Source organism: Melanerpes formicivorus, unplaced genomic scaffold (genome assembly GCF_026170545.1).
Source record: "Melanerpes formicivorus ecotype bairdi unplaced genomic scaffold, bMelFor1.0.p_v2 SCAF_3, whole genome shotgun sequence".
In the NCBI taxonomy this organism is placed as follows: domain Eukaryota; kingdom Metazoa; phylum Chordata; class Aves; order Piciformes; family Picidae; genus Melanerpes; species Melanerpes formicivorus.
Window position 1 is genome coordinate 14,218,899 of NW_027142355.1, and position 27,970 is coordinate 14,246,868.

Here is a 27,970-nt window from a genome sequence, read left to right on the forward strand (position 1 = left end):
AGAGTCTACCTTTGAACAGGAGACAGACCTTAAAACATTAAATCCACCTGAATTTTAAACAAGAAACAGCCTCCAGGCATAAAAGAAAAACTAAACATCACACCCAACCCCCCCCAAAATAAAACAGCAATGAAAAGGAAAATTTCAGTTGATCTCTTAACAGAGTTGTGGAGCACTGAAAATACTATGGTTTGGGGGGGTTGGTTGGTTTTGTTTGGTTTGTTTTTTTCCCTTAAGGAGAAGACAATAAAAGTCAGGCAGAGATATATTTCCAGGATATGCACACTGGAGTGCTTGGTGTTAATTCCTCCCTCTCCTGTGTCTGTTGCCGTGACTTGTACTTCTGCACAAAGAATAAACACTGAAGCACAGCATCAGCAGTAGAAAGGAACAGTTTCATGCCCTGCTTACATCCTGCTACACTTTTGCTGAAAGAGCTTTGCAGAAAAACAGAAACAAATGAAGAAGAGCTGTTGTAAGGCTGGGCTGTCTGGGCTCCATTTCTTATTTTACGTTTGCTAATGTGAACTTAGAAAAATGTTTGGTTCCTTATGCTTCTTTTGGACATTTGCCTGTGAAAGGAACACAGAAAATATGAAACTGCCTGCAAGACAGTGTCAGGTTCTACTCCCTAGGGGTGAAGATCTTCAAGCCATTTGAAGGTTATTAAGCCTATTGCCAGTTGCAGGTTCAAATCAAGCTTAAGATTATTTAAACAGCTTTATATGTGAGGCCCTAATCAAGTACCAAGGTCTGGTTAGAGATACTTTGATGAGTTCAGTCTTAACTGTACTCACGGCTTGTAGGCTGAACACTATGAACATCAGTGGCTTGAGGATGACTTTGCTAGCACAATTGAATCATGAAGGCAAACAGCCTGATGGGTTGAGCATAAGGAAGGGAAAAAACAAAATTCACTTCAAACTCCACCAGTCAGGACAACAGCATGAACTCAGGAAAAGATACATATACCGGTGTGCTGTGTGGCCACCATTTCAACTGAAGACCAAGGAAAGAGGGTTTGTCCCCTGTTTGGTGTCTAAAGGCAGAGCTTTACACAGCTGAGCACTGACTCCACTCACTTGTCTTCCTGAAGACTGGAGAAGTTAACAAGAGCTCCATTTTCATATCATAAAACACATGAAAAGGAGCTTATTTCACAGTATGTCAGAGGTTGGAAGGGACCTCAAGAGATCATTGGGTCCAAACCCCTGCTAAAGCAGGATCACTTAGCATAGTCCACACAGGAATGCATCCAGGTGGGTTTTGAAAGTCTCCAAAGGGGGAGACTCCACAACATCCCTGGGCAGGCAGCCTGTAAACACTGCTCACTGGTGTGGCTAGGACTGGGGTATCTCAAAGGCTGTGAGACAGCTTGAGTTCAGTCCAAGCTGAAACCAATACAAATCTGCAGGACAGCATCTCCTCTTATGTACTTTCTAACAGCTGGATGAACTTTCCCTGACTTGAAAGAATGTAATCTTTTCCAGATACAACCTGGGTCTGTCCTTGTCTTTTTAAGATGCTGCTTAAGGATCAAGGCTTCACAGAGGAAGAGTATTTAGAGAGACACTGTAAAACAAAGCCCTTCCCTCAATTCTAGTGGCAGGGAGTCAATAAAAGTTGCTTCTAGGAAAGGAGGACAGTTTTGAAGCACCTTGAGAACAGAGAAAACAGGGAGGGACAAAGCAAGTGGATAATGTTACTGCTGGGATCAGAATCCTAACTCTCAGTCCAAAAGGCCCCAGTCAGCTTCACTGTGGGAGAAGTGCTGCAAACAGCTGTTCAACTTCAGAAGAAACCTAAGCCTCAGCAGGCTGCCATGATACAAGCTCTTCCAGTGATTTTAAAGGCAGGTTGCTTGCCTTGCTTACTGTCCCCCTTCAGCTCTATTTAACCCTGGGACACCTTGCAGCTAAAGCAGCAGAAATTACCTCAAACACCACAGAATTTCTGGTGACCAAAGCAGTTAAAACATCTGTAAAGCTTTGTGTGGTGTATGAGACTCAGGCAGTCACCAAGCTCCTTTCACCCCGGCTCTGAAGCAACCCTACAGGGAAAGTCCACAGCACCTCACAAGGCCCTTTCCCCAGTACTACTGGATGAGAAGCCATTCATTCTGTGAGCAGCAAGAAACAAGTCATTCCTGAAAGACACTGAGGTAGAACACATGTATCTGAACCCCCTGCATTCCTCCTTTTGGGCTCACAGAGATAATTATCCTACTGTACTTCGAACTGAAATGGCCTTATTAGAAAGATGCCCTAAATGTTTGAATTTGAAGATTATTTGAATTTTAACCATGCCCTTCCACCAGCTTGCAACTCCTTTGGTTTGACAATCTAAGCTCCTTTTCTGCTTGACACTCTTTAACTGCTATCCTGCCCCTTACCATACGTAGTTTGAGATACAGGTAATGATCCCTACAGGCTGATTTAAGAGTACAGCAGACCTGGACACACAGTGGAAGGCACAGGCATCAGTGCCTACTGATGCTAGTAGAAACAGATGCCTTACCCTTGCAAATTAGACCAAAGAGTAAACTCTCTAGCACTGCTCTGTAGTTCTTGCCCTTTCTTAGTAAATGCCCCAGTCTTCCAAGATATTTGAAGGACACTTTTTGAAAGCACTCACTCCAGGCTTTCCTCTTCTAGCTTTAAGTCCTGCTCTGTTGCTTTGATATCTTGCAGAGCCCTGGGTGTGACTGCTTGTGGGATTGCTGTATACTGACTCCCCACGGGAGCCACGAAGCAAGGTGAGATGCCAGCACATTACAGCCACTGTAGCAGAGCAGGGAAAGGCTTGCCTAAAGCAGGTGACAGACTAGGCACATATGTTTACCCAAGTCACAGAACTCTACCCTGTCTTCCCACTGCAGAAGATTTCTCACAATATTCCCAGATGCAAGTAAAGCTTCCTGAAAGCAGCTGGTTCCTGTCATCCACATGAGAACTGGCCAGTTTGTTATGCTTCTGAGCTCAGAGGTTAATATAGAAGTAGATTATTTTTTTTCCACAATGTCAGCTGCCATACTCTCGTGGTACAGAGGTTTTCCACTTGCAAAACTCCCTCTTCTGTCTACATCTTATACTTTAGTTACAGCAGAAGATCAGCTACAGCCTCTGAACTTAAAACTTCAACACTGGATAATGTTTTCATGCTATATAAACAGCATTACAGAGTTTTTATTTCAGGATCTACCTCTACAAGAAAATTTGCAAATACCAACTTGAAGAAGAGGAGATTCTTGAGAATGAGGGGACAGGCCTGCAGAAATTATGCATTATCTCCACAGATAAGGTAAAGAGAAGGAGAAGCTGGAAGCATCTCCCTCATCATAGCAAAGGAATATTGCTGGCTTAGAAAAAAAAGGGGAGGCCCTCTTTTCCAAATGGCAAGAGAAAGAGCAAAACAGATGTTAAAAGCAACCTTCAGGCTTGTTTTCTGCTGATCAGTGAAGAGAAGGGAGCACAGAGCTCCTATGAAGAACTGGTTACATGATACGAGAAAACACTCCAAGCTCAGTGCTGAGTATGATGACAGATGAGGATGCTTTACTTCAGGCCAGCACTGGTTCAGCTGAGCTGTGTTCTACAGGAAATTCCTTCCAGGGGCTATTTTGCATCCAGCTGTATTACAATCAATTTAGAGCTGCATTTAATAAACATTTTGTGCAATGCCATAACTCTTCAAACAACTGGTCATCACTGGCCTAATGTTGCTGCCTCTCCATAATTCCAGCTGATCTCCATGATTTTAGGATACATAAATTTAAGGGTTAACTACTCAGAGCTGCTTTTGACCTCAGCTGCCAAGATCACTTCCACACAGAGTGGTGGGTTGAAAAATTGCATCCGCTTCAGCAAGGAGTATCCTACATAAACACTGAGTGAACATGGAACCACAGCAGCTGCTCAGCTGTGACTATCTCACTCTTCACTGCTTCCAGTGACAAGATTGCCTGCCTAGTGGTCCTTGTTCACTGGGAAGAGTTTTGAGGAGATTCGTTCCTTGGAGCCTTGCTAGAATGTGGGATCCTTCACAGGTTTCTAGGCTGAGAGCTTGTAACCATGGTTTTAAAAGCAATCGTATTATAAGCACTGGCAAGTTTAAATGCTGGTTACAGTTCAAGGCAAGAAAAAAGCCTATACATTTCAAGGCTACTATTCTAAACAAGCAGGCTACAGATTAAAGCTGTGTGTAAACACTTCTAACATTTCCTTAATTTGAGAATATCATCTTACACAGAAGAATTCTGTGCTTTTCTTCCCCTTAGGTTTAAAAGCAAAGAAAAACTGAAAGCCTCACCCAATCTGCTATCAAATCAGGTCACAGTGACATAACACATTTGAAAACCAAAGCTGGAGCCTTCAGACTCATTGTGTTAATGCTTTCTCTTGAGCAAATGGAGTAATTGGTAACAGCAACAGCCTTAACTGCAAGATAGACACATCTGGAGGGGAGGAGAGAAACACACACCCTGACAATGAATTGCACAACTGTTGTCCAAAGCAGGAAACAGCATAGCTTGGGATTCCCAAGTTCAATTTGAAATGCATTGGAAAAATGCTTCCAGTAATTGCAGGCACCTTTCCATATACTCTCTATTCCTCTACAGCTCTTCTAGCTATCTCCCACACTTCATTTCTCACCCTGTCCTTCACTGCTTAACATTTACACTGTACATTTATAAATAGGCTATGTTCTCCCCCTCCTGCCTGACAGAAAAAGAAAACTTTCAGTATATTTTTAATAGACATTCCCTGGCAATTTCTTATGTGACTGTCTAAGCCAACCAAGCAATGGGTCAAATTCAGCCCTGATTACCTCCCACAGATTCACAGGAATAATGCTGCAAATGATCTAAGACTCTGGTTAGAGAGGCAGTTTGTGTTTACACATCTTTTACCAAGCAAAATTAAAAAAGCTATCTAGAAACATGGGGAGTACAATGGCACAAGCAAACATCAACCCACCAAAACCTCAAACAGACAAAACAAGATGCCAAGAGCAATAAACTCCTCTGAGTAAGACCAGACAGTTACTGAAAGCCAAGATTAGTAAGTCTTACCACTTAGAGTTACATGGTCCTCTTTGAAGGCACTCTGTGTTTCTTCTAACTGGATCTCTGAGCTCACATCCACTTTCCTACCAGACAATTGTAAATAGGCTTTAAGAGATGCAGGCACCTTCACTGTAATTGAACCTGGTATAAATATAAATGAAACTTAGTTCAGCACTGAGATCAAACTAGGCAATTATTTTGTGAACTAATCAAATAGTTGTTTTGCTGGTTTGTTGTTGGCTTATTTTCTTGGATTGTGGGTTTTGGTTTTTGTTTTTACAGCTTCTAGAGACAGAAACCTCTTTTTTTTAATTTTACTCTGAATGGATAAATGAAGATATTTTCATTTATGAAAACCAGAATGTTGTATGTCACAGGCAGGAAATGCTGTTACAGTATTTCACTGGCAGAGAAGAAAAATTAACAGTGACATACACCACTAGCAGTGGCTCTTGGTAGAGGATCCCATTGCAGGAATGATCAAGGGAAGCAAGTCTAACAGCTCTCAACTGTAATGACTTTACTTGCATCTTCTAGCTGCATATTTACACTCCTGAGCAAGGACAGGGGATGGGATTTGATGACTGATCCCTCCAGTGCATGGCACATTATGAAACAGCTGCCCCTCTGGCATGATCAGATGCCTCTTACACACTGTCAGCACTAGCAACAGTTTTTGCATTAGTGCACAGGGCCAGCTGTTCACATCCTCAAGCAGATTCAGGCTCAAAGTCACTAACCAGTTTACATTTTTGTGATACATAGTCTAAACTATTAGCAAAATTGCAGCTTTGGTGGCCTGAATAATTAATTCTACTCTTGACATTGGAAAAAGAAGTTTTGAATTCTGCTCCCCTTCAGTATGTGCTTCTATCCTGAAGGTAGATGTCAGGCCCTCAGCTTGCCCACATTAGTCATGTTTATAATGACTTGGTCACAATGTGTAGAAGCTGCACTCTACACATTAACACAAAAATCTTTGTGTTTGTACATGTGCTTCTTAGTTTTTGCCCAGTGCACTAAACATAAATAAACCAAGCCCAAACCCACCAAAGAGGCTTAAAAGTAAATTGTCTTTAAGTAGGTCACAAAAGCTGAAGCAGAACACAAGAAAACTGATGTCCTAACAGCTGAAGAGCAGTCAGAAAGCACCTCTAGCTTTCAATTTAAATTCAGCACAATCACTTGCCTCTGGCAGACCTAATGAACAAGTAACTGTCAGTATCATTTAAGCTTAAGTTCTGCTGGATACACAAAAGCCTTAGTAAAAGAAATGGAAAAAGCCTTGTCTTGGGTTCTCCTTGGAGAGCTGCTCAGCTATGTGACTCACAAACCCCAGCACATGTGCAGCTAATTTATCACCAATGGGGCATTTTCTACACTGCAGCTGTCAGCAGTTACTCTGAAGTTAGAGAAGCACAACCAGAACTTCGTGAGCTTTGTCTTTTTTAAACCGTGCTGCCAGAGGAGATGGCAGGCAACGTCTTGAAATAGCTTTTATTAAATATGTTCCACTTTGTCACTAAATCACAAAGACATTAACTTTGTAGTAATTGATCCAAAAGGTAACTGAGAAGTTACATAAAAATAACCTCCTTTGCACCAGTGGAAGGAACCAGAACAGCTTGTACAGCAGGATGGTGCACAAGTGATTTCTGTGCATTTCCTTCATGACTCCCATTCTGAGGATCTGCTAGGTTTTACAAGGGCACAAGCCCTGTCTCATAGATAAGAGAGGGGTATCAAGTACCATGTTCATTTATACCACCTGAAGTGCCTGACATCATGATGCATAAAAATGCTGTAGGGGGCTTTTTGCAAACCAAGATGTATTCAGGGCTTTGTCATTTACATATCCTGTCTTCTGCATGGAAGAATTACAAATCCAAGTTTAGGAGTGAGCTTCACTAAGATGTGTAATTCTAGTGATGAATCAGGAGGGAAAAAAGGAAGAATGGCAGTGTAAGACCTTCTCATCTTTGTTTTTCTGCCTTCCAGTCTCTGTAACATGACATTTTGCCCTTAACAGGCAGGAAAGACATGTAAATGTGTCAGTTGTCACTCTGCACATATATAACAGCATCATAGAGTAAACTGCTCAAAGCAAATGGAAAATGGAATCCAACTCTGCAGATTTCTGCTGGGTATATTGCCAAGAAAAAGGAAAATATTGAAAAATACAAAAATTCTGTAATCCATTTTAGGTATCATTGCCCCTTCCAGAATTGACTCCACATGTTTATATACTTGTAAAAGTGAGATTAAAAGAAAACATAGATAACCTAAAATCACAAACTAGACAGAAAAAGAAACAAACAAAACCCACAACTTATTCCCTTTTCTATTACATCATAAGTTGACACAGAAAAAAAATGTTTTAGTTTGCTAACCTTTCTGGGATTTCAGATCCACTTCTCTTAACTGACTGACATAAACATCTATTGTCCCATGCTGTGTAGAAGCTTTGAGATTTCCATCTGATGAATCTAAAGAAAACAAAGAGGAGAGAACTGGTGTATCATTCATTTTTTAACATAGAATGTTGCTGGAATCTTTGTGCTGTGGAGCAACTCTAGAGAAGTGTGAAAAAACAGGAGCAAGAGACAGTCAGTGAAATATCTTTTTAGATACAACACCAGGAATTAAAGTTTTGGCAAAAAACCTTGAAGTCCTGATAGAGACATTTCTCAGCTTCTGGGTGTGCAAACAACAAAAAAAGAAACAGTCAAACTTTCAAAAGTAGCTAAACCAACTAAATGAAACCTGAAAGATGCTTCCCACTTGAAAAAATAAAAATAAACTTGGTTAATCATCACAATGATGTCCAGCATTAATGCTGTACTCTTGCCATAGCAGTTTTAGCTCTAAATAAGCTCATCTGGAGCTTTTCTGAGGCCAGTTCTCAAGCACAGATGTGGAAGAGCAGTGTATTACATATGACAGTGAAAACATGGAAAGGGATCATCCCACAGCTAGAATGTATTTCTTTAGAGAGGGAAGTAATTTAAAAAGTAGCCAATCCACATTTATTCAGCTGAGAAACTGAGAGCATCTTTGGCTAACAACAAACCAGCAAATCTTCATTAACTGAAATCAATGAACTAGGAAAAAAGGTTTTGTTTTAGTGGCAATGAAACATTTTACTGATGGCTTTTTAAAAGGTTGTTCATAATAGATATTTGAAAGTTCAAGTCATTAAACCAAGAAAATGTAATGTGAATCAAGCTCTTTAATGAACATTTCTGGTACTGAGAGCTTGACATTTTCATGTAAAAGGTATTTTTGCAGATGTTTCCAACCAAATTAGTAACAATCAACCACAGAATCTCCATGGGATTGGCAAAAGCAAAGATCTCAATGGACAGTTTTCCTTGCCAGGTTAGGGTTGTTTCCTCCCCTTTGACTCAAAGCAACCACTGCAAGCTTTCTGACTATACCAAACACAGAAGACCTATTTCTTCAATACCTAATGGGGTTAAATTAAACAGGTAATCCAGGAAGGAAAAGGTTTTTTTTTCCCCAGCTGGGAAAATTTGACTTGGCAGCCCCACAGGGAATACGTAATCAGACCATACCAATAACACTGAAAAGTAAGCAACTTCTAGGACTGACCATCAGCCAGCAGTGTGCCCTGGCAGGAAAGTAGTCCAATGGCGTTCTTGGCAGTATTAACTGGAACATGGCCAGTGTATTGAGGAAGGGATCATGTCTCTCTACTCGGCACTTCATTAGACCACATCTAGAATACAACATACGGTGTAGGGGCTCCCAAGAGAAGGTAGACATCAACAAACTGAAGTGAATTCAGCACAGAAGCACCAAGATAGTGAGGGAACACCTTCCCCATCAGGACAGACCAAGGGATGAGAGCTTCAGGAGCTGACAGAGCTTCATAGTATCTGCTAGGAGGTGATCAAGGCTCCTCAGAGTGGTGCACAATGAGAGCCAAATAAACAACAGATGTAAGCTGAATGAAGAGTTTCAGCCTGAAAACATTTAATTCTCAGACAGTCAACAGTGGAACAGCTTGCCCAGAGAGGGTGTCTGCATCCTTGGAGGCTTTCAAGACACAGGATAAAGCACTCGGGAGCCTCACAGATGGCAAGGCTTCTAGCAGGAAGTTAAAGACTAAAGACTGCTTGAACAGCAGGACTGGACAAGATGACCTCTGAAAGTCTATTGTGACCTCAACCATTCTGGGATTTTAGCACTTCCTGAGGTCTCTTCCAGCCCGAGACTTACTATTAATTTACCAAATTAAAAAGATTAAGCTGTTCTAAAACCCAAGTACCACATTACTTTTTGTAAGGTTATTCAGTTTTCTTTTAAGTAGCAACTTCAGCTAGAAGTAAAAATAAGTTTTAAATTCAAATCCATTCAAAATCTTCAGAACATTTGTTACAAGAAAGCTTCTAGTATAGGGCTGAAAAGCAATTTGTTTGTGACTAATCAGGAATCCCTACTTCCATATTTCAACAGTGTCAGTGTGAAACACTGATTTTAAGCCTCTGCCATATGGCAGACAGAATTTTCCATGAAGTGTCCAAAATATCAAAATAGATTTACACAAACAGTAACAAAATTAATTCTATTTATATTTATTTTATAAATACTAAACAAAGCAGAAATTTAAAGGGTGAGAACAGCATTAGTTTCACATTTTAACACAGAACTACACAGTAGTATTTGCCCCACAGTATTTTAAGAAAAGAATCTAGCACTCTTGACTATGTTTTAGCCTGACCTGTAAGGATGCATCCCCAAAATGTAGAGATGACTGCACTGTCATGGGTGCCCTGGGTTTGAGGCCAGACAGATCCTCTCTTGCCCCCAAAGGGGCAAAAGAATGACACTCTCACAATGGATTGCAGAAGTGATGGAAAGTTTAAATGGGAAAGAAATTAGTGTTTTACAGAAACCTACAAGCATAGTGACAAAAGAAATCCAAAGCAGACCCAAAAGCCTCCCAACACTTCCCATCTCCCCACCTAGGGGTATATCCAACCCCCCCCAGGGCTCTTTCTTCCTGCCCCCTCCCCCCACTGCTAGGCTAGTCTCAGCTGGCCAGGTTTGAGACTGCCCCTCTCCCTTTTTCTCCTGGCATTAGGCCTAGCCAGGCCTAAGATGCCTTGAGATACCCCCCCACCATTACCTAGTAGGAAGCATCTCCCAACAGGAGCAGAGAGGGAAGAAAGAGTAAGTGAAAGACTTTGCAGCTGGATTTATAGGGTGCAGGATATTATGGGTATGAAATATGCAGCTCCCTGTGTCCACCTACCGGGCTGGACATTCGGGACACCAGAGATGTAACCTATGTGGCAGTAACAGGAGGCACCCAGCCTGAACTGCCACATTAACTGATCAAATCCTCAATTCATCTCAATGAAAACACAGCCAGGGAAGTTGGAAGATCTGAGTTGTTCTTCCTGTTTCTAACAGCAAAACCCTGTCAGGTGTCTGGCAATCCAACCAACTATCTTCTGGAATACATTTCTCAAACACAAACCCCTTTCGCTTAGAACTCAATATTTTCTTTCTCATGCTTTTAGAGTTGAACCACTGAAGCTTAACAATTATTTGCCTTTGGAAAAATTAATAAAAATCTAAAGGTTGTTTGATGTTCTTTAGGAAAAGATTAAGCCCAAATAAGACCTTCAGAATTGAAATCTGAAAAAAGTTATTATTCAATTTTAAGAGGTATCTTAACACTTAAGCTGAACCTGCCTAATTAAGGAAAATAAGCATGATGTTGATGGAAAAAACCTACCTCCTGTGCTAAGAAACTTTTATTTAAACATTCTTCATATTCTGAGTTTATTTAACTGAAGGAGAAGCCAACTAGCAAGCTTAATTTAATTCTATGGTTTAAAGACCAACTCATTTTCCAGAGAGTCAGTAAAAATCACTTAGAAACATAAGAACTGTAACAGTACATCTCGTCTCTGCACCATGCTTAGTGACTATGAGTGCTACCACTAGCAGAAGTCTGAGCTGTGGGCCTGTAACCAACTTTATTTACAGAAGGGAAAATTCTTCTGTGTACATACAAAAGAAATTTGGCTTCATCTAGGATTAAGTTACTTCTTATCTCTATGGCAGAAAATCAAAGAATTTGAGTTTCTCACTTGTGTTCATGCATTATGGTTAAAGAAGAGTTCCTAATATTTTCCTGGAATAATGCAACTGATACAGCATCAACTGCAATTGATAACTCTGAGTTATCCTCCTATTATATGAAAGCTCAAGTCCCTGAAGGAAAAAACAATGATTACAATAATAGTTTGGAAATGTTCAAGTTCTCAGAAGCCTTCCCCATACAACATGCAAGATATCAGTGATTAACGCTTTGGGGTATCAAAAGTAAATACAGAATATAGCTAGCCATTGGTATCAGCAAATGTGAAAGACAACAAGGTTCAAATGCAAAATTACTGCATTTGATGCACACAGTCTTTCCTTGTGTCCTTTTATCACATCTGAACACAAAACATGACATCTAGTCTCATCTAACTTGCAAAGCTCAGAAGGTATTGTCATAGCAAAAACTAGACAGCCTTGCCCAACTGGTAAAGGCTGACAGCCAAGTTTGGAAAGGATCTCTGCAGGCTATCAGTGCTGCTCTTGAAAAGACGGCAGAAATATCTGTAAGGAATCATCTCCTATTTACTATCCCTGCAGATACTCATCTTTTGGAAAGCAGAAGGGACGAGTGAAAAAAGATACCTCAGAGAAAAAGTAGAACCTACCTACTGTTATACTCCCTGTTTTGGTCTGAAGGCTGGTGTTACCTATTAGGAAAAGAAACAGGGAAAAAAATATGTTAAACATACTAGTTAACTGTTTTCTGAAATCATAACAAAAGCTAAAGTAATAAGATCCCATACAAGGGCAGTGCAGCTGTAGTAGTATCTCTTATATAGAGCATATAAGAGCAAAATACCATAAACTGCTCTATTGTGTGAATATTACTGCTTTAAAAACAAAAATCCTACTACCTATGGGTAACAGCAATGTGATTCCAGACAAGAAAAAACACTCTTGAGTAAAACTTAAAGACAGACTGGATGTGAGGGAGAGAAAAAGCAGAGAGGCATTGCAAGGATAAAGCACAATAATTAGTTTATTTAGGGGCCAATTTTCTTTTTAATTGCTCTGATGCATGCAACAGAACTATGGATGATTCAAGCAGTTTAATAAGATACCTAAGAGAAACAGATTGTATTTTCCTCTTTTATATACATATATCCCCTCTACCAAATACATAACACTCCTTACCTAGAGTGTGAAGAGAATCTGGAAGAATAGATGCACCTACAAAAAGAAAAGCTATCTATACTACTAATGGTTTAAAAAAGTTGGTAGGGACTTCAATAGTTCCATGTGTGCTACAAAAGTATAATTCCCTCACCAAAAAATGTTTAAAAAACCCTATTTTGTAATATAACAATTTTCAATTTTCAATTTTTTTTTGAAGGCAAAACCAAAGCTCTGCTCCCTTCTCTTAATTGCACAGCAGCAAACAGCCGTTAGGGCAGGATGCATTCCACTCTATATGACCTGCACTGTTTTTCTTAGTGGTCTGAAAGCTAAAAAAGCAGCCTATCATCAACAGGCTTCAATTCATCATTTCAACAGCATTCTACATAAAATACTTAAGGGTTCTGGAAATCAGAGTTGAAACAAAAGTCATATTTCAGACTTGAAAGATGTTTGGCTTTAATTGTAGCTGCTTTTAAAAGGCACATTATAATTATCTCACCCCTTCTCCAATTTATCCTAACTGGTACTTATTTTTGTACAAACTGTAACAAATCCTAGGCTTTTGGCAACTCTTCTTAACCACAGGCTTGGATGGCAGATGTGACTAATGTGGCACAATGTGAACATACCAGCATGACAGGTTCACGATCCCACCCATATGTTTTGAAGGCTCTCAAAGTGGCAGAGCTATTCTTGTGCAAAAAGCAAATAAAAGCACCAGGTAGCTTTTCATTTGGAATACTGTGTCCAGAGCAGGGTACTGAGATTAGGGGCTCAGAGCATACTACAAGTGTTCAGAGAGCTTTAAAAGGAGAAAGCTCAGGAGAAACCTTGCTGTGGTCTTCAACTACCTAATGGGAGGGTACAGGGCCAGACTCTCCTCACGATGATGCAGCAACAGCAGACAATGGTTACATATTGCCATAAAGGAAATTATTAAAACCAAACCCTTCACTCCCTCCCCCAAAATTTCATAACACAACCACCAAAAAACCCAAACCCCCATAAAACAGGAAAAAAAGAGGGGAGTTTTTCCCCACCAGAAGGGGAATTCAGGACTGGAAGAAGTCACCCAGAAAGGTCACGCAATCTTTGTCCTAGAGAATATTTAAAGCTTAAACAGACAAAGCCATGAGTAGGTTTGCTTTAATTGAGCCCGCTTTAAGCATTAGTTTGGACTTACGTCAAATTCCTTTCCCGCTCAAATGATTTTGTGGATTAAACAAATTAACAATTAATGCAACTCAGCCTAAGACTTTGGCACAGCTGCCAAGAGGGCTTTCCTTTTTCCCCCTCTGTGCCCTGCTGTGAGGAAGTTTCACCATAACACTATTGCCTACAGAGAAAGCAGCACATTTCCCAGGCTCAGAGTTCTTGCCTGTTTCATGTGTCAACTCAAAAGCTTCATGGTGCCTGACATCTCTAATGCCCATTACAGAAATTGGTAAAAATGACTCAAGACTAATTTCTTCAAAATAATGCATTATTCATTTGCCATAGAAGTATGAAGCATGCAAAAGAACGCCTGGGCACTGACAGTGTTGGAATTGTACTGCTCAAGATGGGTCTCAGACAGATTTGTAAAGCTTGCATTGCCCTAACTTCAAAGTTCTTAGTGCAAAAGCCATGAAGTCCAGTCCAGTTTTGTGCTCAGCTGTGCTGATTTTACGCTAACTGTATCAGCACACTGTTGGCTATAGGGAATAGTGGCCTCAATTGCCCCAGAAACAATCTGCCCAAGTTTTCACAAACATTAATTAAAAAAATGGAGTCACCTCATGAGCAAAGACTAGGAGTGAAAGTGTCCCATTTCCTTCTATCATGAAGTTACAACAGGAGTATATCTTTACAATTAATGTTTGTGTGTGTAGGCAATATAATAAAAGCCTTTAAAAATACTTGCTCTCACTACTAAAACATGATTGAGGAGCATGATGTTTTGCAAGAAATATTTTTCTGAACAGACAGACTAGAAGGACAAAGCAAATGCTGTCATGCAGTTGTTTTCCAAGGAAACAGCTAACATAACATTAGGTGTTCCAGACCCATTTAGAAGAGATCTCATGAAAATAAGACTGAAGTAATGCAAATGTCTGCGTCACTTGTATGGTGATCTGTATTTTCACATTGTTCACCAGCTAAATGGCAATAGGGCATTATTAAGGATGTAAGTCACTAACTACAGCAGTTATCTTGGTACAAAAATGGAATGCTAGTACAAATAATCTTTCAGATGTGTGCTGAGGCAAGAAAGTGGTCACAAACTGACCACTTCACAGCATCATTATTTTGGTTTGAAGTTAGAGAGGAAAAAAAAGCCACAAACCAAAGCAAAACATCTTCTCAGACAAAAGTACCAGTCTACATGTTAGAAAAACACAGTAACAGCAAGAAGGGAAATAAAGCTTATTTCTACCAGACTTTACCTAACAAGCTTGAAAACTATTCTTAAACTTAGTATAGCTGGACAAAGGAGTTACTCCCTTAAGGAAGAAACGAGAGTCATTTCTCAAGCAAGAAGACAACACAAAATTTCTAAGCAATTACAGCAAATTGTTTATAAGGCATAAAGCTGACAACCTGGAACTCTGACCTGTGTAATATTCACCCTTTGTACATCCTTCAGTTTGTTTTACTTAAATCACCACAAACATCACAGCACAGTCAGAACCAAGCGGGTATTTTATTAAACTGAAAAAACACCAGAGATTCCAACCTCCCTCGCTGTTTATATAAAAGACATTCAAGTTAGTTTTAGTTCTAGGTGAAGGAGGTTAAATGGTGGATGGATTAGAGACTCTTTTTCCCCAAAAAAGAACAGAAACTGTCCCCTCTGTTAGCATAGAATGCCAGCACACAGACTATTGCTGCTAAAAATGTCTAAATATGCCTGAGTTCTGCCACTGCTGCAAGAATTACTTCTCCTATGGAAAGAGGGGGGAAAAGCCTTTTTACTATTTTTGGTATACAATTTTCATGGCTGAAATGTAAAATATCTTGACATCCTTAGTATGTGTGATGTCTCCTTCCTGTAATGTGTGCTTTTTGCCATTTCACAAGTGTTCTTGCAAAACTGTTTAAAAGAAATAAATACAGCGTGCTATATGGTAAGTTAATTCTCATCAACTCAGTCACCAACAAATGTAGAGCTGTTCTGTTCATATACTGTGCCTGTTGGCTACTGTGAACACAGCCTTCAAAGCAGCGAGATTTGCGGCACCCTTTCCCCAACCATGTGACACTCTTTCTTTCTTACCATGAATGCTTCCCAGCAGAATATCACCAGCTACTGAAGACAGAGAAGATGACTCTGCATAGAGGTACTTAGTTTTCAGCAGCCCATATTCAGTAGATATTTTGATAGATGTCCCCTGCAGCTTCTCTATATTCACACTCTAAGAGAAATAGACTTAAATAAACATAATGGAAAACCTGTCATCACAGTTGGAAAAGGCAGAAGGAAGTAACAGTATTAAGAGGCAAAATAAATGGAAAGCAGTCATTGGTGCAGAACAAACAGAATCAAGTTCTTAGTTAAAAGCTATAAAACAAACAAAAACACAACAAAAAATAATCTTTTCATCCAAGAGCTCTGACCAAGTTAGTAATTCTTTACAACATTCCCATGAATTAACTGCATCCATCACTCAAGTGAAGGACCCAAATGTCACAAATAAATGAAAGAAAAGCTTGATTCCTTTTCAAACCCCAGAACCCTTCATTGTGAAGGTAAGAAACCCCAAAACAATTAACTTTAAAAATGAAGCCTTAATGTTGGTAACTATTCTGACACTAAGAGCATCAGTACACAGTTTTCTGACACCACATGCTAACCTACCCAGTGCTTCTGTTACACACAGCTCTTTAGTCAGACCTTCAGCTGGCTCACTTCATTTACACAGCTCTGATGAAAGTCTGCAAAAAGGCCACAGCTGCCCTTTCTCAGTAAAATTGTTCCTGTTTCCTTGTTTAGTAAGGCCTCTGTTCAAAGTCTTGAAAAATGAGAGAACATCTCCATTTCTACTTCTCAATAGAAATGCAGACAAGGGTAAGTTGGAGAAGTCGTGCTATAGATAGATTTGGGGAGGAAAAGATGATAAAGGAGATAATCTGTGTACAAGGAACCTGTTGTATGACCTAACCTGCACTTACCTGAACAAAACAGCATGCTTATAGTGACTACCATGTGAAAGAAATGCTAGTCTTTCTCAGTTAACCTTGATTTATGATAGAATCCTGCAGTATTTCTTACTTAATCCTCACTCAATTTTTATTTTAATTATGAAGACTATGCAAATTGCATAAAATCCTTATCAATTACATCATGTGGCTCTAGATCAATGTTGGCCTTTCCAGTGTACATTACATAAAACGTAAGGTAGGGGTGAAATAAGGGGTAGCGTTGCACAAACTCCATGCTGTCCTGTGAACTAAAGCAGCTGGCTTAGTATGGACTACATGACAACCACATTCTACTGTGACCTTACCAACATACTAACCTTTACATCATCTTTATACTTCAAGTCCTAAGATTACAGAATGGACTGTTGACTTACAACTTTGGACACGATGCTGTAACACAAAGTAGGCCTCCAAGAGCGTTAAATTACTTGCAAAGAACCTTTCCAGTTAAATCAGGGTAATCATTGCTATCAGCACAGTAAAAATAGAGACTACTTAAGGCAGAGGGGAAATAAGACAAGAATATCTGCAGTTTGAGTGCAAACTGGCTGCCTTGTGTTATTCCTAAATGGGACAAGGAAAGCCCAAAAAGCTACCTCTGTTGCTATGGTATGCAAATTTTGACTCTATTTAGTATTTCTCTTATTTTAAATATTAAGTGCTTTATTATAAACAAGCTCACACAGCAACTCTGCCCATTTACTAGCCTAAACTACCTCTCTTAAAAACACACAGCAATAAGAGGAGTCATCTCAGCACGTGACAAAAAGTACTGAGTCAGCTAGTTAGTATAAAGAATGAACCCAAACCTAGCAGTGAAATTAACATTTGTTTCAGAGTAACCCAAATTGAGGTGGGGGGAGCTGGGGTGAGAGGTCAGACCGCTCAAGTACAAGACTAAAATAAATAAATAAGTACTCTAGATAGGGAAAGCATGAAAGAAAACAAACAGGATTGCTTTTTACTGAGCCAAAATCTGTTTTCAATTTCAAATTCTTTAACTTTTATGAATTTTTTGGCAGAACGTAGATGTTTGGCTCTGTTAATAAGTGTTATAGACAAGTCCCTGTGGCACAGATTAGCTAATGACTCCACAGTCAAACAAATTTGATTGTCCATTGAACCACCAGGTTTTCTGGAAAACTTCCTTCCCTTGGGAGCTGCAGTTACTCACCACGTGCCCAGGTTCCATTAGTTTCTTACCCTTTAAAGCAAAACTGACAGACTGTCTTTAAAAATCAGCCTGAGAAGTTTTTGTACCTTAACACATTTTCAAGGTGAAAACCAGCACCTTGCTATGAAAATTACTCCTTCCACACATATTCCACTTCTTGGTTTTCCTTTTGGTGCTATCCTTGCTAAAATATTTACTAATATCTTCTCCATTTCCCCCCTTAACAATCTTTTGTTTCTCAAGTGCTTAGTGTATTTTACCACATCCTTTTCCTACCCACCTCCAGGAGGGGGCTGGAAAGGCTAACAGAACCATAATTACATAATAATGACTACAAGTGATGGAAGAAACATCTCATACAAACACACATAGGAGACATGAGGCTAAGTGATTATTACACAAGTGGCCATTTGAGACAAGACATCTCACACGACACAGTCAGGTTTGTTAACAAGTTTAATAATGTAAGCCAAAATATTGTTCCATAGCTGTAACTGCCTGTCAAAATTACTCACTTCACTCAAGAGCTTACAACTCCAAGAGGGACTTCCAGCAATATTACAGACTATTATAAATATTCATGACTACAAAGAAGAAATCCAGCTTATCTGCATGGTTTGTTTCGCTTCAAAAGGACAATGTGTTTGAAAAAACATTTTAAAACAAAACAATCTCAGTTCCTGCAAATGAGACATTTTTGCATAGACGAATCTAATTGTTTTTCTAACATCCACTTGTTTTTATCAACACCAGTCATATACTACTTAACATTAGCTGTATGGACTGTACTGAATTTAAGGGTACCTATTGATTCTGACAAAATCCTGCATGCAACCAAGTTACTTCCAGGCTTCATCTACCAATGCTTCAGAACAAAGGCGTCCTAATGCAACCATATGCATGGACATTATGATACCTAAGCTTTCAAGCTGAGCCTAAAACCCAGCCTGAGTATGAGAACTGTAATACTGTGTAAGGGAGCCTAGCTCTACATTATTTTAAATAACAGAGAAGTATTGAGTACTTCAGGCAAGAAACAAAGCCAGATTAGAGCAGTAGGAGCTTTGTCTCCTGCTGCCATCTGCTGAAAAAAGCAACCTACTTCTCTACAAAACTTCTGCATCTCACAAGACTACATATGATTGTATTTCCTCAGCTGTGAAGAAATATACAAATCCTTCCACTCTTCCTTTCTTGCAACCACATAATGATGGAAGTGTATGTACAGCATATAGAAATATCAAGACAGCATTCATGAGACATTAAAACAAACTCATGGGCCTACTGCAGAATCCAGGTGTCTAAACATCAGCCAAGCAAAGAGTTTAAGAGTTTAAGAGCATCTATCTAATTAAAGCTGGTGAACTGTATCAGCTAGCAGAGCCACTGTGCTGATGGAATAATCACATTTGTTACTGCTCTTTCTGTGGAGCCTGTTTACTAATTCAAATCAAGCATGAAGTGAGATAGTATTAACTAAACAGACAAATAAGTTAACAGAGAAATCACAATAAGCTAATGAGGGTCACTAAACATTCCTCAGCCTATTGTTCAAATATTAGTCATTTTGCAACACACAAACTGAATAAGCCAGTGAAGAGCAAGTTTTACTTATTACTTACACCCTTCTCTGTTGCACAGATATCTGTATTTCCATAAAGTGTTCCAAGGCCAATTACTTTGCCACCATCTGTTCTTATATCAATTTTATGGCTCTGAAAAAACAACCAAAAAACAACCAAAAGTTTTAAAATCCTATGGTTGGGATATTTGCAATTTGAAAACAAGTTACATTGTTGTTCTAAGCTGCACCACAACAACCACCTTGAATCACAAGCTTTCATTTTACGGTGAAGTTTTCTTCTCTAGTGATTACCAAATGTGCTGTTTATTTCCAGTAGAGTCAAAACCAAAACAAGAAACACAAGGAAGAGAATGACGCTGAGGAACCTTTATTTATATTTGAAGTCAGTGATCAATGTTCCTTCACTTTCTACTGTAAAGAAAGGGGGACCAGCTTTCCTGCTCAGTGAGGTTTGTGAACAGTGTGACAGTGAAGCAATATTAAACAGCTCTTTACTCCATCCAGGGGAGGGCAGCCTCACTTCAGTTTGCTCCTTTCCAAGGGGAGAACCAGCCCTTGTACTGTGCTACAGAATCTGGACCGTCAGATTTGCAGTACCTTGGCCAAATCCAGAAGGTTAACAATTCTGCTTCACACCAATAATTCTGCTTTTCTGCTAAAACAGAGTGTAATTCCAAAACCTGAATTAGAAACCAGAGTTACTGTTGCCCTACTAAAGGGAAGGATCATATTTTACACTTTGAGTTTTCCTGACATTTTTGTGAATTGAGCAAGGCTCAGCATTGACAGAGGAAAAATAACACCAAGCTCCTCTGAACTCTAATGAGGCCATGAAGGCATTGGTCTCAGAGCCCGCGAACTGGTCATTTTGCAGCCTTTTTTTCAGTGCATTAGAGAGCATTGTCATTGATACTTGAAGCCTCTGGGAAAACAGAGCTGACTTCTATACTTTTCTAACTGAACATTTGTTTCTCAGGGTTACTACCATCACTGTGTCTGCTGACTGGCAATCAAAGGTACTTGGACTTCAGACTCCATGTTATTTAGTGCTATTGGCTCTGTCGCCATTGCATGCAGTAATTAAAAACCAAACACACAAACAAAACAGCTGAGGTACACACATAGTAACACTTAGAAATATCAGAGTACTTCTCATCTCCAGGAATGCAGTCTACATTTTCATTCTATCACACAATCCTTTTTTAAAGAAAAAGCAACAACCACCAACACAAAACACTGATGGAGTGGGGGAAGGTTCTTTGTACCTTTATTGACTGCAAGACACTAGTCCCCTTCTCTGTTTCTATTTTGCAGTTATCACATTCTATTTTCTGTACCTTCACGCAGCCAGTCCCTGATGTTTTGATATCCAAATCTAGAATTGAAAGAATTTTATTAGCAACAGAATTAAGAAAGTCAGATCTATTTAACATAGTACTTTATCAGTTTATATAGTAACTACATGCAGTGGGAGGGGAAGATGGGGGGGAAGCAGCTGCTCTGTTACTTAAAGACCCTTCTTGCAATATTTGGCCATTTGGCTGCATGATAGTCACTAGGTACAAGTATTATTGACAAATTTGTAAGCTTGTGTATAACCATCCTGCATCAAAAGAGATCACTGAGAGACAGCAGAGTGACTGTAACCCCTAGCAGGGAATATGCAGGGTGAGGTCCTTTTGCAAAGGTTGTTTTGGATTAGGATGTTGGGGGGTTTGTGTGTGTTTGAGGTTTTTTTAACCTACTCCCAAACTCCACCTCCATCTCATAGCTACTTTAATCATCAATTTTATTAGCAATTTTACTGAAGACATTTGGGTACCCTGACATAGCTTTTGGGATAGGAAGGCTAGCAGGCTGTTTGGGTAACAAGATTCAGTAGCACAAATACATAGGTCTTGTTTAGATCTATTCTCCTTCAACTAGCAAGTAGCATAACAAAAAAAGAGGTACAGAAAAGTCTGCATGCATCAATCCTCCCTAGCCTTCTGCAAGGCCTGACTTACCTCCCTGGCACGAACAGATCTATTTGCCTCTGGCCTGAATCACCTCACCTTACTGTTTGTAGGATCCCACAAAATCCCTACATCTTGTAGATACTTCTCTTATCAAGAGAGAAGTATGTGGGTTTGTAATGCTTCACAAAGGAGCAGAAGAAGCATTTTTCTGCCATTTGAGTTCACCCCTGAGTTTAAAGAACAGGGAAGAAGTTTGAGAATGTGCAGTCTGGAGATTCTGACTGGATTAATAATCACTTATATTAATAACCACTGGAAAAAGGTAAAGACTCCTCTAAGGAAAAAAGCCGTAAGGAAGAAAAAGGAAATCTGAACAGGAGTCAGAATTGTATGCTACAAGACAGAACTGAAAAGTTGAGAGAGAAAGAAGAGATTATCTGGGAAAGAAACCTCCATTTTAAGCACTTGTGAAAGTCTTTCTTCCATCTCCACTATCTGCTGAGGTGACCAGAAGGATGACAAGAATGAGCATGCATAACATATATAGGCTAAAGATCAATACAGTCCCACTGGTGCTCATGCTGGAACCATGACAATAGCTTGCAGATCATGAGGGGAAGAGACTGAATACCTCAATTAACAACAAAGGGAAATGCTGTCACCGACAAACCAGGAGAATTCAAGAGGCACAGACAAAATGTGTTGCCACAAGAGTGCTAGCCATGGTAAGCTGAGACATTAAATTCAGTGAAGCATGCAGACAGTGTTCACAGCTAACAATTCCCTAAGAAAGGCAGCTAGAACATGTGGATAAGAAGGTTTCCCAGAAAGTTGTTTTATTTGCAGGTATTATTTTCTTAGTCTCTTCACAGAAGACTTCCAAAACAGACCTACTGTGACCAAGATTCTAATTCAAACTGTAAGTTTCTTAAATTTAAGTAAACACTAAGAAAGGCTTTGAGGCCTGTAAAAGCACAAAACCTGGCAAAACTCAGAGGCATCAGAGGCAAAGCACCACAAGATTTTGTGTTGGCAAAGCCCAGATGTTTTCACCAGACTGACATATTTCCGATACCACTCATTTTTAATCTGACCAACGCTGATCTGCAGATTCTGAAGGTGGTAAGGAGGGCAGATGAAACTTCTCCATAAAGTGCTGCTTCTTAGGGAATGGTTGGGTTGTCTAAACAGTTCCCAGAGAGGCACAAACAGAGGCACTCCCCAAACATGTAAGCTCTAAACAGTATGTACCTGCACAGCACAGACCTGGAGAGGCTAGAAAGAAAACTGTCATTTTTGAAATACAGACTTTCTTGCTCATAACTGCTCAGTTCACCCACTGGGAAACTGCATGGTCCTTTGAAGGGCCTATGCCCAAGATTTCAGCTATTTTTGCTTTAAGGGAAGTGAGAGGTCCAAAATCTAGTTTGCCTGTGCACATCTTTAACTCTTATCAGCTTGACAGCCTCCCTCAAAAGGCAGGAGGAAAAGGCTTAAGAGCAGTGGGTTTAACCACAATGCCAACATAATATGGTTTTTATAAGAATAAGGTTAATAAAAACTTCTGATCCTGCAGAGCATATTATGGACATTATTTGACAGGTAGAGCAGCAGTGTAATCCTAGATGTACTGAAGACAGGGGCTGAAATAAAAACACAAAAATATGGGGAGTCACAAGCATGCTGCTAAAAACACCAGGGGTTTCTGGAAACATCCTTTGTGCCTTGATCCCTTGCAGAGTCCCAGAGCACCGCTAGCCTTGATATAGCAAAAAAAATAGTGAGCAGTGAATGGAATCCCTGCGCCTCACGAACAGGCCCCTTGAAGCAGACATGACTGTCCCCACATAGAGACAGCCTAGGAGCTGGATGATCTTGCTAACAAAATTTCAACAAGCTGGGAGGAAAAAGATACGATCCATTTCAGCACCAGAGCTCCAAAATTAGCTAGTCTGATTCCTCCTTAGCAAAACTGAGGGCTGAAGCCAACTTTATCTACGCAAATCTCAAAGAACATGTGAAAATCTGAAGTGGAAAAGACCTGTACTGGAAATAAAGGTGCATAGGGGAAAAAAACAACAAACAACAACCTACAAACCACCTGTGGCATCAGAATGTAGACAAGGATAACCCAGAAATAGCACCTTAAGCTGTTACATTTGAAATAGACTGGTAAAATACTTCTAGTGCCTCAGGACTACTTCTAGTACTTGAAGGGGGCCTACAAGAAAGCTGCAGAGAAACTGCTTCCAAAGGCCTGTAGTGATCCTGCTCTGGCAGGGCGTTTGATCCTTCAAGGTTCCTTCCAATCCCTATTATTCTGAGATACATTGAGAGTTCAGAAATACACACTGCTAAAAACCTTCACACCTGTTTTTTACATTTAAAAAGTACAAAGCAAACAAACCAACCAACCCAAACAAAACCAAAACCCCCAAATAAACAACAAAAAAAGACCAAAAAAGTCCCAGAAGCTTAGGTTCTCTCCTTACATAAGCAGGCAAAAGAATAATTTAAAGGATATAATAAAATTACATTGATGATTTACAGAAACATTCAAGAACCACAGATTAATTCAATTTGCCTACTTCAGTCCACACGAATCTACAATATTTTAGCTAAAAAGGGAAGAGATTTCATGGGCTTTCATTGACATCTATCATTTCTGAAGGTTACATGTACCAGAGAGAATTATGAGATGGTGTATGAGATTGAAAGGCTATACACAGCATGTAACTTGAGACTAAGAGATAGAGGATTGTTTAGTAAGCAGCCCAGCAAGTACAAGTTGCCTTTGGTTTAAAATGTATATTTAAGCTCATCATCTAGTATCTTCTGTCCATGCTCTTCAGAGTCTGTGGAGTTTTGGCTAACTTAAAGTTTCCTGGACAAACTCCAACCTAAATTGCACAAGATGTTATGAAACACTTCAACTTCAGAAATTAAGAAACTAGAATACTCTGAAGACATACACATCAACTCCTCAACTTTTTACAGCTAAGTGACTGAGACTCAAAAGGGTCTAAACAGAATAAGTTAATATCCTCCTCACACATTCAAGGAAGGCCAGCAAAAAGTCAATGTGCTTGAACAACAGTTTGTTTCTTGTTTGCTATGTTTTCACAAGGGATAAGATCTTTTGCTTATGCAATGATATCTAATGGATACTTCTCTCTGAATACACCTGGATAACACCATGAACAGACAATACTAACATCATGCTAATCACAAGGTGACAAACTGCAGCTAGTAGAAGTGGACTATAATCCACATATTGTCCAGTGTACCTCAACTACATGAAGTGACCACAAACCCAAGCAAAACAACTTAGAAAACTACAAACTAACAGTCTGTTTCAAGGAAGGCTGTAACAGTCTGTGGGGCTGGTTAATAATCAGGGTAAGACAATGCTCAAAGGCAGGACAAAGGCTAAATGATTTTTAGACAATCATTCAGGATTCATTATTGGGGGATGGAGCTTGCTAGGAAGCTCTTACACTGAAACTGTCTATGTGTTTTAAGTGGACACTCAGAAGAAAAACACACTGAGTAAATCCCTCAAGTGGAAACAGTTTATGGCTAAGAAAACACTCAGAAGAAATATTATTTATGATTGCCTTGTTTTTACTCTTCCCTAAGCATCTGTTCATGACTACTTCTGGAGACATGACAGCGGGCTAGCTGGACGTATGGTGCAAATCAGCATAGCCATTCTAACAAAGTATAGTGAGGGCAGAAAAGCAGGGGGAAGGCTCCAGTTTTACTTATAGAATGTTTCCTAACAACTAATGTAGAGACAAACAAGAGACAGCAACTTTTGGCAAACACATTTAAGAAACACCCCTTCAATTATCAACAGCATTCCAAAAAAGTAGACTATGTCAGAGTAATAAACAGCAGGATTCAAGATAGAGAGGGGAAATGTAAGAGAAGATAAAAGGTGCAGAGTACATTTGCTTAAGGGTTTGGAGAACTTATAACCAAGAGAATATAGCACCATGATCTACATAAGTCATAGGCAAGACGCACGAAGCTGAAATATAATGAAATTATTCACCATTTCTCACATACAGCTATGGCAAAGCATCAAATGAAACAAAGCAGGAGTATACAAGAGCCACCTGAAGTAAAGGGCTGGGCTTTTTCTAAACCAAAAAGGTTTTCCAGTCATAGTGAAAGTTATTCTGCACTGTGCACAGTCTCAAGATGTGCAGGGGGAAGTGTAGGCTTGATCTTAGAAGTTCTTCACAGAAAGAGAGATTGCCCATTGAATGGGCTGCCTAGGGAGGTGATGGGGTCAACATCCCAGGAGGTATTTAAGAAAAGACTGGATGAGGCACTTAGTGCCATGGTGTAGTTGATTAATTAGGGTTGGGTGATCAGTTGGACTTGATGATCTCAGAGGCCTCTTCCAACCTGGATGATTCTGTGTGTGTGTATAAGTAATGGCACAAATCCACAGCAAAAAAAAAAAACCCAACACATCAATGACTAGACAGAGATTTCTCCAGGTCAAGTAATCTCTAAACCTCAGGTCAATGAAGGGAATTATCCTAGCAAGCTTGCACTTTCACTTCCTCAAAATTAGAGCTACTGATGGCATGTCAGTTTGGTACAGACATTTATTGGTTTCAGTCCCTACAGCCACTCTCCAAAGTTTTTTGTAGGTTCCATACCAGTAACCTTGCACAGATTTTTTTGCCTTCTGCCCAAAAGCACAATGCAAGATTTGGTACAAGACAAGTATTTAATCTATATTTTTACCTTGCAGAAGTTTTTTTTTAATCAACCAGAACAATCTTATGAGATCAGTAGATGGCCACTCAGCATAACAACCATTAATGGAGATGGTAGGTCCAACAATCCTACTGGGTACAACGCCTTTAACTGCAGTTGCACACAACACAGTGTGAACTGTTGTCTCCCACCTGAGCTGCAGTTATGTCTTCTCTGGAACACCCGCTGTCAGAGCAAAGATAAAAGTGTGCATCGCAAGTTCCACTTGAGCTCTTAAGTCCTCACACCTACTGCTGGCAAAACGGTCAACAACAAATCGCGTATACCTAAGAAAAAACCGGGCCGTTTTGAAACTCCTTAAGGGCGCACGATGCCGTTTCCGAATATCCGCTGCCACCAGCGCCTCCGGCCGATGCGGCAGTAGTGCCGGCAGTCCCCTGTGAGCCCCACCTGCGGCTGCGATCCCGTCTCTCCTCGGGCTTCATGTGCTAGCATACCGGAAGAAGAGGACTAGCAGCCGGGCAGGCTGACAGCTGGGCGTGCCACCCTCTCCCAACGAAGGCACAGGAAGAGACCCACCCCCGTTTCACCCACCGAACTTCACAGGCGTCCTGACATCCACGGCAGTCTTGCTGTCCACGCCATCCGCAACGATCGCCACCTGCTCCAGTGCCTCGTCGTACTCCACCCGGACGCGGTGCTGCTGCCGGCCGCGGGGCGGGGGACTGCCGTCGGCGCCACTGACGGCGACCAGCACGCGGTCTGCGCCTGGGTAGCGCTGCGGGTCCAGCGGGCGGATGCTCACCTGGCACGGCAGCCGTACCTGCAGCCGTCCCCGTGGGCTGACCGTAAACGCCCACTCCTGAAGAGGTTTACGTTCGCCGGCCTCAGCGGAGCTGCTGCAGTCTCGGCGGAGAACAGGCGGACCCCACCACCTGCCCGCCGCCCTCACAGCCAGAGGCCCCCAGCGAGGGGGCAGCGCCCTCATGTCACCCGGCGGGGTCAGCCGCTGGCAGAAGGCCCCCAAAGAGAGGCGGAACGGGGCAGGGAGCTGCTCCTACGCGCGACAAACAGCCGTTAGCTCCGCCCCGCCACGTCACGCGGCGCGGCTGTACGAGGGGAGAGGCACCGGGGCGGCGGTAAACAGGCGGCAGCCGCTGGCCCGCGCCCCGGCAACGACGGACGCCACTCGCGCCCTTTACCGAAAAGGCTTCTGGAAGTTGTAGTTCGGCAGCAGGCGGCGGGAACTATAATTGCCAGAAAAGGGGCGATCCCGGCCTATCAGCGAAGGAGGCAGGAGGAGCATCTCCGTAGCCTGCCTCTATTGGTCAGCAGGGCTGCATGCTGGAGCCAATCAGAAACGAGAGAGAGGGCGCCGGGTAGGCCAAAGGACGTGATCGCGTCGCCATAGGAACGCGGGACGCGGGTCGGCAAGATGGGGTCAGTTGCAGCTGCACAGGTAGGCTCCTGAGGCGGGCCGGGCGCCAAGGTTTGGGCGGCTTGGAGGGACGGCGCCAGAGAGTGCGCGAACTAAAGCCGCAGCTCCGATCTAGAAGTAGGAAGCGGGAAGCAAGCTCTAGGCTCCCTCAGGCCCAGTCGGGCCACCCTCCTGGTGGCTCAGGGTAGCGCCGTCTCGCGCGTGAGAAAACGGTGTGCCTCAGGGTGTGGGGGCCAAGTACTTGTTTCCAGTGAAAGAGCCGCGCTGGTTGAATTTCAGCCTGCTCAGTTCCCTTCTGAAGCACCCTCAGGGGCCACAGGGTTTAACACCTGCAAGGAAGAGGGAAAGAAAAAGAGAGGAATTGGATGGAGTCAGCAACAGGACTTTGTGTGGCAAGCTGGACTTTGTTATGCATAAGCCTGAAGTGAGACTCGTGCTGAAATGTCCACGATCAGGAGATAAAGAAGCAGTTTGGCAGATGAGCTGGAAAAACGTTTCCTTCCCCCCCTCCCCCAAGTCATATTTCAGAGCTTCACAATTGCTTTCTGCCAAGACAGCTTGATTAACATGT

The 27,970-nt window shown here is 41.1% G+C and overlaps 2 protein-coding genes across 10 annotated transcripts in view; one reads left to right on the forward strand and one right to left on the reverse strand.

Moving 5' to 3' along the window:
- FAM185A (family with sequence similarity 185 member A) overlaps positions 1-27,049 on the reverse strand; it is a 29,871-nt gene extending 2,822 nt beyond the window's left edge. The window contains exons 1-7 of the mRNA XM_068167407.1: positions 26,556-27,049; positions 20,532-20,641; positions 19,304-19,396; positions 15,582-15,720; positions 11,812-11,853; positions 7,456-7,551; positions 5,072-5,206 (exon numbers count right to left, since the gene is read on the reverse strand). Coding sequence (XP_068023508.1) covers positions 5,072-5,206; positions 7,456-7,551; positions 11,812-11,853; positions 15,582-15,720; positions 19,304-19,396; positions 20,532-20,641; positions 26,556-26,949 — 1,009 coding nt within the window. The 5' untranslated portion in view covers positions 26,950-27,049. The remainder of the gene's footprint in view (positions 1-5,071; positions 5,207-7,455; positions 7,552-11,811; positions 11,854-15,581; positions 15,721-19,303; positions 19,397-20,531; positions 20,642-26,555) is intronic.
- The window catches only part of CCDC146 (coiled-coil domain containing 146), a 105,984-nt gene continuing 104,924 nt past the window's right edge, over positions 26,911-27,970 (forward strand). For all 9 annotated transcript variants that reach the window (XR_010990947.1, XR_010990946.1, XR_010990945.1 and 6 more), the window contains exon 1: positions 26,911-27,420. The gene's annotated coding sequence lies outside the window, so the exon portion shown is untranslated. The remainder of the gene's footprint in view (positions 27,421-27,970) is intronic.